This window comes from Perca fluviatilis, chromosome 20 (genome assembly GCF_010015445.1).
Source record: "Perca fluviatilis chromosome 20, GENO_Pfluv_1.0, whole genome shotgun sequence".
NCBI classification, from domain to species: domain Eukaryota; kingdom Metazoa; phylum Chordata; class Actinopteri; order Perciformes; family Percidae; genus Perca; species Perca fluviatilis.
Genome location: NC_053131.1, coordinates 2,261,545 through 2,271,825, shown reverse-complemented (window position 1 = coordinate 2,271,825; position 10,281 = coordinate 2,261,545). Strand labels below are relative to the sequence as shown.

General features: G+C 41.2%; 1 protein-coding gene across 1 annotated transcript; it reads right to left on the bottom strand.

The window, feature by feature from the left end:
* Positions 1-6,947: 6,947 nt before the first annotated feature.
* Positions 6,948-9,633, bottom strand: LOC120548873 (piggyBac transposable element-derived protein 2-like). Its single transcript, XM_039785389.1, has 2 exons — positions 9,625-9,633; positions 6,948-8,831 (listed from the first exon to the last, which is right to left on the bottom strand). Exons 1-2 carry the CDS (start codon positions 9,631-9,633, stop codon positions 6,948-6,950), a joined length of 1,893 nt encoding a protein of 630 aa, XP_039641323.1.
* Between the last annotated feature and the right edge of the window lie 648 nt (positions 9,634-10,281).

The following is a 10,281-nucleotide window of genomic DNA, read 5'->3' as shown; positions in this document are numbered from 1 at the left end:
CAAGTATAGAGAAGAAGGTGGTCATTAGTGATAAAGAAGTTGTCAACCGAATAAGATCCAAAAGCAGGAAGATCCATGGGTCATGGTGATATTCATTGAACGATATCCCAGTAGAAGTTACAGTGACAGCTTATTCATAGTCCTCTTCAATGTTCTGGCAAGTGTTCTGCTACCTGGTCTGATTGAGTAATAAACTGTGTTAAACTTCGAACTGTCTCAGTCTGCTTCTGGGTTCAAGTCACAAATCCTGACGCATTCGATTAGCATGAAAACATGTCCCAGAGAACGTTTGACTCGGTGTTGCAGTTCAGGAAATTAAAAGGACCCAAATGCAGGGAGAGGCAGGCAGGCAGGAGAAGCGTTGAACACAAAGATTTTTCTCAAAATGCAAAAACAAACCTTGGGAGTCATGTGAGATGCAGGCAAAAGCAGGCACAAGCTGATACAAAAACAATCTGACAAGACACAAAGAGAAACACAGAGGCTAAATAAACTAGGAAACAAGCAAACCAGGAACAGGTGAGACAACAGGTGAAACACATCAGGGGAGACGGGGTAATCAACAAAGGCGGGAAAACACAGGAAGTAACCCAGACAAGACAAGACAGAAAACCAGGACTATCAAAATAAAACAGGAAACAGAAATACACAATTCAAACAGGGAACAGAAATATACACCACAAAAAACAGAATATACAAAACAGGATAAATCTATAAGGCAGGGAACACAAAAATACAGAATAAATATACAAAACAGCAAACCGCAACAGTAATATACAAACGGGCAACCAAAATGTCCATAACCGCAACAACTCAGTACGCATATGATATATTGGATCTGCCCAGAGCCCCTCTGGATCTGCCATAACCAATCGCTAACATTTGGTCATGACGTACAGTACAGGCCAAATGTTTGGACACACTTTCTCATTCAATGAGTTTCCTTTTTATTTTTAACTCTGCAAACCCTTGGTGTTCTCTCAATGAGCTTCATGAGGTAGTCACCTGAAATGGTTTTACCTTCACAGGTGTGTTTTGTCAGGGTTAATTAGTGGAATTATTTCCCTTATTAATAAAAAAAGCAAAGGGTGGCTACTTTGAGGAATCTAGAATATAAGACATGTTTTCAGTTATTTCACACTTTTTTGTTAAGTACATAATTCCATATGTGTTCATTCATAGTTTTGATGCCTTCAGTGAAAATCTACAATGTAAATAGTCATGAAAATTGGGGACACATTCAAAGTTTTAGGAATTTTCTGGACTGACTGACCTTCATTTGTTAAAGTAACCGGGGATTTCCACCAGATGGGTAATGACTGCGGACCGGCTCCGCTGCGTGCTCCGCCGTCCGTCAATACCCACCAGGTCCGGATTTGTTGCGGCACGGCTGCGGCCATGACTGACAGCTGTAGTCTTGAGGACCCACAATTTTTCGCAAATTCACGTAGAATAGAACCACAAAACCAACAACAGTTTGTTTCCAAACAGAGGAGTAGAGGGGAAACAGCTCTGTGCTGTGTTTTCAAGGTGTAGTGCAGGAAAATATGATCCGCCGTGAGCACGGTGTATTTTATTTTGAAAATTAACCTAATATTTATTTTGTTTCTGTGCTCGACTTCCTGTCCCGCACGATCTGCCGTGTACTGAATTGCTGCGGAGCTCTCCGGTGTCTGGCAAAAATAGAAGCTCTGCGGACCGCCGGAGCTGTGACGGAGTCGGAACGCAGCCGTTGTGCAACCGGTGGAAATGCACACATTGACTTTAAAGGGGTGATAGAATGCAAAACTGATTTTACCTTGTCATAGTTGAATAATGACAGTTTAGTGGGTAACTAGGACATGCATAGAACCTCTAAATCCCATTGACACCTCTTTTCTCTGCAAATCTCACTATTTGAAACTGCCTCTGAAAACGGGTGAATCTCAACAAGCCCCATAGTTTATTTGTCCTGGCCATAGAGCCCTTGTCTATTACACTCAAATCATTACCCTTGTTAAGTGGAATCCATAGGGGAGAGCATAGAGTATCTTTGTACGCAGATGATTTATTACTGTATGTATTGGACCCTGTTTCAAGCGCCCCCCATGTGATCCATGCTTTGATGAGATTTGGTGCTTTTTCTGGGTACAAACTGAATTTTAGTAAAAGTGAATGTTACCCTGTTAATGACCTAGCTCTTCAAATAAAAGACAGTGCCCTACCAAAATGTCTAGGAATGGCTTTAAATATTTGGGCATTAATATTACAAGGGACATGCAGAAGGTTTATCAGGAAAACTTCTGTCTGCTATTTGAGAAAGTAAAATCAGACCTGAACAAATGGAAGACACTTCACCTATCTTTAGCAGGGAAAGTGAATTGTATAAAAATGCTCCCCAAATTTCTCTATCTGTTTCAGTGTATTCCACTTTATCTCCCTAAATCTTTCTTCAAATCTATTGATAAGGCCTTCATTTCATTTATATGGGGTGGGAAGAAACCTAGAATACAACTAGAACTGTTACAGAGGCCTAAAGTGCAGGGTGGCTTAGTTCAAAAAAATCTTGCACTGGCTCCACACTCCTGATACAGACCGGTGCCACTTTGAAGCTGAATCTTGCACTTCAACTTCTCTTAAAGCCCTGGTCACCTCCAGCTTTCCCATCTCTATCTCTCAATTTACCGACAATCCAGTAGTCATAAATACCCTCAAAATATGGTTTCAACTTAGACGTAGCTTCGGGTTTAATAATCTTCTCCATCTAAGTCCCATACACAATAATCATCTTTTCCTCCCAGCTAGATTAGACTCTGAATTTACTATCTGGCAAAGACAAGGCATTTATAAGTTTAAAGATATGTATATAAACAGCATTTTTGCTAGCTTTGATGACTTAATATAAAATATTTTATACATAAATTTGGCCTCCATCGGTCTAGCCTGTTCCGATATTTCCAAGTCCGCCACTTCCTTCAGCATCATGATCCCAACTTTCCATATATATCATCACTTTCTGGTTTAGATGCTCTGTTAGAAACTACTTTCAGCTTTAAAGGGCTTATTTCGAGAATCAAAAACTGCATATCTTCTTTTAAAAATACAACTCTTGCAAAGATCAAGGCAGACTGGGTGGATGAGTTGGGAGAGGACTTGGAAGAAGACATTTGGGACAGCGCTCTACTAAAAGTGAATGACAGCACTTCATGTGCCAAATCATATCACATTGGAAATCCACCTAGTGTGTCTCTGTGGTTCAATGACCTAATGCAGTTCATACACTTAGAGAAAATAAAGTACACACATATATATAATATCGCGGGCAGAAGCTGTGAAGAGTTCAGCTCGTAGTCGGTCGAGAAGAAAAGAGGGTAAGATTAGATCCGTTTTTGGTCAAATTTAATATTTCTCAGTTGCATTCATAGATGTGTTAAGCAGTGCATTGTGCAGTACTGATTGTCTTTTCTTGATTGATTTTACAGCTGCTGGAAGCGAGACAGAGTGTGCTGGCTGCGGGTGAAGTGGGCATTTGGATGTGCCCCACCATAGACCTGATGATCCGAAATACAGGGCAACACACCACAGACGTCTGCAAAATGGACCGAATTCAGACCGAATGCCGCCAGTTACCAACAGCTCTGAGGGGGCTGCGGCAGGCAGACGCTTCACGGTGTTCTGCACATGTCCTACGCTTTATTGTACATAGTTGAGTGTTTTTGTTTGTGCTAATAAAGCTCTTTCTTTGAATAAAATGCACGGTCCTGGCAAATAATTTTTCTTAGGATAACAATGACATGAATATACAACATAGCATATGAAAATAAATAAATAAATATATATATATATACACACACACACACACACACACACACACACACTACTGGTCAAAAGTTTTAGAACACCCCAATTTTTCTAGTTTTTTTATTGAAATATAAGCAGTTCAAGTCCAATTAATAGCTTGAAATGGTACAAAGGTAACTGGTGAACTGCCTGAGGTAAAAAAAAAAAAAAAGTAAGGTTACCCAAAACTGAAAAATAATGTACATTTCAGAATTTTACAAAAAGGCCTTTTTCAGGGAACAAGAAATGGGTTAACAACGTAAAGCTGTTCTGCAGCAATGGAGGTTGATCAAGCTTTGAAAGTTGGTGCTACCAATTCCCACAGGTGTTCACACTTGTCTGGATTACTTACAACCCCCTCTGTTTGTATAAAAGTATTGTTGGAACACACTGTGGTACCGTACCCTCGAGAGCATTATTTGAACAGTATTGTACTGCAGAAAGTAGTGTGTTGCCATAAAAATGGTGGAAAAAAGGCAATTAACAATGGAAGAGAGACAGACCATCATAACACTTAAGAATGTTGGTCTTTCCTACAGAGAAATTGCGAAGAAAGTCAAGGTGTCAGTGAGTACAGTATTCTTCACCATCAAAAGGCACTTAGAAACTGGGGGAAACTCTGACAGGAAGAGGTCTGGCAGACCCAAAGCCACAACAGAATCAGAAGACAAGTTTCTGAGAGTCAACAGCTTGCGTGATCGGCGGCACACAGGACAACAGCTTCAAGCACAGCTTAATAGTGGTCGTAATAAGAAGTCTCAGTTTCAACTGGAAAGAGAAGACTTGGAGCTGCAGGTTTGATAGGTCGAGTTGCAGCAAGAAAATCATTGCTAAGACGTCAGAATAAGAAAAAGAGGCTTGCCTGGGCCAAGAAACATCGTCAATGGACTACTGAAGACTGGAAGAAGGTGTTATGGACTGATGAATCAAAATTTGAAATCATCAGTACATCACGCAGGTTTTTTGTACGCCGTCAAGTTGGTGAAAGGATGGTTCCTCAGTGTGTGACATCAGCTGTCAAACATGGAGGAGGAAGCATGATGGTCTGGGGCTGTTTTGCTGGATCCAGGGTCGGTGATTTGTACAGAGTGAAAGGCATTTTTTATAATACCATTTTTAATATTTTTTAAAACCAACACGCCATTAAGTTGCAGGTTTATACGGCAACACGTTTTCTAACCATTAAACAGAGTTTGAGTTTTATAAAAAAAAAATACACCCTCTAGGCCAATAGAACAACGCAGATAGGGAAAGTCAACAGAATAGATTAGACTCACTGACTTTGGATACATCTTGCAACCCTAACCCATCTTGCATTCATTTTAACTTTAGAATAAAATTAATAGATGAAATAAAATGATAAATTAAAGCAGTTCAAAGAAACAAGCATTCACTGATGCCATTATAACCACTTCAAACTAAGTGAACCTTCTTCTGTATGCAAATGAGTACACATAGAAAATATTCCATGAGGCAAGTGAAATACAAGACAACAGACATACACAGACATGCATGTCATTCTAACCATTTAAAACTAAGTAAACCTGTGATGTCATGGTAAGTGCTTCAATTGAATTGCTTTTTATTCCCAACTAGCATACTGCTCAAACCAACATGAAAAACGTAGCTAGTAATGTCCACTCAGCGTTTTGTTTTGTTGTTAAACTGTGTGTAAAATGAGCGGTGACGTTAATCACCGGTTTCAGGTAATGGCACAGTCTATTTGCTGGATGGTTAAGCTAACGGTCGGTAGCCAACATTAGCAGATAAGCCCGTTGACAGCGACGTTATTGTTCAGATTTTGGCACAATCCATGTTTCTGACCGTAGTAGTAGAGGTCATAGTGACTGAAAGTGTAGCTAATGTGAGATGCTAAAAAGAATCTACATGCTGTTTTCAGGTAACGTTACTTTTTGACGTTCAACACCCCCACCCCTGCTACTGAAAACCATTATAGAGGAAACACTGTCAGCCATCAAAGCATCTACATCGAGAGCTAGGAGGACATAGTAGAGATTTTCAGAACTTGTTCAAATAAATTATTTATGTAAAAGCAATGACACTTCCACACTGTTAAGAGAATGCACAAAACCACCTTGCACACTGAGACCACTATGTCCTTAATCAATCTGAATAACCTATCCACTTCTACTGTCCCTATACAATATTTTCTTACCAGCGGAGATGCCAACTGCTTGCCCTGGAGGAATGTTTGCACTATACTCTTCATCTGTGTGATGCACCACTCAGGATCTTGGTTCATCTTTGTGGGATACAAACAACTTGAAAACAAAGCAGAGCTTCTGCTGCTGGCTAACAGCGGTCTTTGGAATCGGCTTTGGCCACGACTCTGGAAGACTTGGAGTTAAGCTTTTCTTTGTGAAAAGAACAAAGAACGGCACAGAAATCATTCTTAAAAAAGGAAGATGTGTTCGGAGTTTTGCCGACCCGATACGCAAAAGTTTAACCCTTTATAGGGCACTCATTGAAATTTTTGGAAATTGTAAATTTTAACCTCAGAACGCTAATGGGGGATGGTACAGGACATTTAAAAAAATCAATATTTTTCATCTTTGTATTGCAAATCAAGGTCAATGAAGTTACCATATATGAGCACTTGCCCGTCTAGGGTAAAAAAAATTACCGAGAATGAATTTGAAAAAATATGAGAAAAGCACACACAAACTGCAAGGGACATTTATTTAGAGACATCTCTGTCTTGAGGTACTGATACTGGCTTGACTGTCATACAAGAAAAACACATATGCAACAAATACACATACACATAACATTCTGTTCGGAACTGTTTCTGGAACTGATAACAAGTCCACTTGTTACAACAGTAACAGTCAAAATATTGCCAAATAAGTAAATGAATAATAAAATTGGCATAGAAATTGTAAATAAATAATAATATGTGAAACAAACTTTATAATTGATCACAGAAAAATTAAATAAATCATAAATACTTGAACACAAAATATTTTTTTTTGTTTTTAAAAAAGTGCATGTATAAAATTTATAAGAACATTTTTTCTCCTGAGGTACAAATACTGGCCACTGTAATAGACCATTTAGGAACACTGCGTGAACTAATTTCTCCTCTTATGTCAGTCCAGTTCAGTCACTTAGGCAACTGCTTCATGGTACTTGACAAAGCAGTTGCGCTCAGCATTGATGCACAGGTGGAGCTGGCAGACCCTGCAGACAAGGTTTGACCTCATGATGTTCCCTTTCCTGCTGCATTGCTTGCAGGTCTGGCGGCTGTTGCTGTAGACTGGGGCATGGAACAGTGACACATCAAACCGCACAGAGTAGTGTGGCACGTGACCTCGGTGTCCCCGGATAGGCTTGGGGATATCAGCAGAGGTGCTGGAGCTGCCTGGCAGTGGTCCTGAGCTCCTGCGGGGACGAGATGTCATTGACTTTGAGCTACTGACTGTCTTGAACACCTGGATCCTGAAGTTCTTCAGTGACAGGCCATCATTCACACCAAGAGCCTTGCTGTCACGCCTATACATTATCCAGGCATTAGTGAGGCTGACATCAATAGCGTATGCAAAGAGCCGCATGTACCATCTCTTGGCTCTCAAGGGAGTGCGGTAGAGGTGGACCAGCATGTCACTCTTGTCAATCCCTCCCATGTTTGCATTATAGCTCTTGATGAGATATGGACAGCTCACTTGTTCCTTTCTCTTGGTGTCACTGCAGTACCTGTAGACTGAGGACCAAGGCTCTACCCCCATGTCTGTTGACATCAGAGTGACAACCTTGTTGTCTTTCCACCTGACCGTCAGGATCCCATCATCACTGGTGGTGTAGTCACAGGTACCACGAGGGACAGCCTTCTTCTCCATCTCTTTGATGGGCCTGAGTGGAGCATTGCCAGTCCTGTTGTCTCTGGCTGTTCCTGTGTACCGGCAGTTCTTGCTCTTGAGGTATCGCACAATCTCTAGGCCACTAAAGTAATTGTCTGCAAAGATGGTTTTGGGGCTGGAGGAGGACATGGTGCTGGCCAAGACGGAGACTATCTGGCTGGTGACACCCATGACTTGTTGTTCAGGTGTCAAAGGGACACCGTGGGCCTCAAGTGTAGTCTGCCCTTGGTATAGGATCAAGTCGTGAATGAAGCCATCCTGAGAAGCCCTGGCAAATAATTTAAAACCCCATTTGTCTGGCTTGGATTTTATGTACTGCCTCAGGTTGCCAGCAGTCTTGCCTTTGTAGGCAACCATCACCTCATCAACAGATTGCTTGGGGGTCTCTGGCTCTCTTCTGAAGGCGGTAACCAGATCGTTGAACAATGGCCGGACTTTGAAAAAGCGGTCATTGTTACCAGGCATCTGAGCATTGTTATTGAAGTGGACAACCCTCTTCAATAACTTGAACCACTTGGATGACATCAGGTTTGCAACTTGGGAGACCCTGGTGTCCATTGCCCAGTAGTCATCAACGGAGGGAAGCTCAGCAATGCCCATGTAGATGAGTATAGCCACAAAGTTCATAATTTCATCCTCAGTGGTGGCAAAGGTGGTGTTGATGTTCATCTGGGTTGCATATAAGTTGGTTTGATATGTTATGTGCGAGATTACTTCACGACTGAAGTACCTGCTGAAATAATCAAATGGACTTTGGATGAAGTCAGGGGGAATGTGCTGGTATTCAGGCAGGGGTGGGTTGTCCAGGTCAACCTTCTTCCAGAGGGTTTGCCGGGGTTCTGGCTTCCTTTTGTTGGTGGGCCTCTTTGCTGTTGGTGCCGGCTCTTGATTGTCATCATTTTCGTCCAGGTCCTCATTTTCATCCAGGTCCTCATCTACAAGCACCTCTACTGCAGGCCGCACGCACTTCCTTTTGGCAGAAGGGCCATCAATGTCCAGGTTGCGGGTGGATGGAAGGAAGTCGGGAACTGCCACATCATTGTCTTCTTCCTCTGAGCTATCATCATCGCTGATGGCAGGGTTTATGGGAACAACAACGGTATCCCTCTTCCCATAAAAGAGCCGAGCAGACAGCTGCAAAAGGAATATGCTTTTAAGTCAATATTAAGCCAACTCTGATTTATTTGTTAAAGCGCCCATATTATGCTCATTTCAGGTTCATAATTATTTTTTTAGGTTGTACCAGAATAGGTTTACATGGTTTTACTTCTAACTTTGCGTGGAATACCTGCAGAACAGGGACATGTAAGTAGTTCTTTTATAGATTATGGTGAACTTGTGTGTTGTAGCAGTGTTTTGCCATTGAGAACGAGGCAGCATGCTAGCACTAGCGGTTAGTTGTTAAAATCAATTCACACAGTACTAGGCCTCACACTAACAATAAGCACCTGTGTATACCATTTAACTATAATAAAAAACATACATTCATAAGGAATATTTCTAAAAATGGACACTTGTGCCACTCATGCTAGTCTTAGGTGAACGGGGCATATGATCAAATATGGTGCATTTAGCTTTCAGCCAAACATTAAGCTAATTTTTTGAAATAACAATCTCAATCTTTAACACAACTATTCAACCAAATAATTTGTGAGTTACATCAACTTACCATGTTTAGTTATGATGTTATTACCATAGCTGTGGGAGAAGCCAGGTTCAAAAAAGCAATATTTATGATTTCTGCAAGATGGCTGTGTTTGAGGTGCTCCAGGCCACTGCTGATTGGTCAGATGCCATGATAACAATATCTGTCAGATAGCTTGATTTCCCCTGATTGGCTGAGAGAAAACCACATGACTCCACAACTCCAAATGGAGGCAGGGGGAGGGCATTTTGAATGTGTGCGGAAGTGACTAAATATGGTTACTTGCCCCATAAAGGGTTAATCTATCAACTATCTCCGCTATCTTCTTCGTTGCTCTGCCTGGTTGTAGTGTGCAGAGGGAATTTGAAAGACAACCGTTTATCCCGCCCCTCGGATTGAGCCCTGCCAATGGTGTGAACCCAGACCCTACACCTTGATGTGGGTCTGGATTGTCGGGCTAAAATAGGCTATCACCCGATGCGGGATAGGATATAATATCACACACACTTTACAAGATTAACTTAAATAGACATAATAAAACAAATGGACAACTCATAGTTTGCAAAAAAAGTCATTCAAAAAATTTATACCTCGTAAAATGGCGACCTTTTTAATGGCCTTAATTTTTACTAATTTGATTTACTACCTTTTAATACTTTTTAAAACCGTGCGGACACCCTGCAGAAAAACCTCTGTCATCTTCAGACAAAACGGTCTCCATGTCAGAAGAACTTCTCTCAGCCTCAGAAAAAAACGTCAGAAAAACCTCTGTGATCCTCAGAAAAAACGGCAGTGAATACCGAAGTGGTGTTGTTTCTGTTAAGTGGTACAGCAAGCAAATTTATTTGTGATATAATACGAAATAGTTGTTTTTTGCAAGCTACTTCACTCGTGTAGCTAAAGCAAACCCATGTTTAGACCTCCAGTTGCCATGGATAC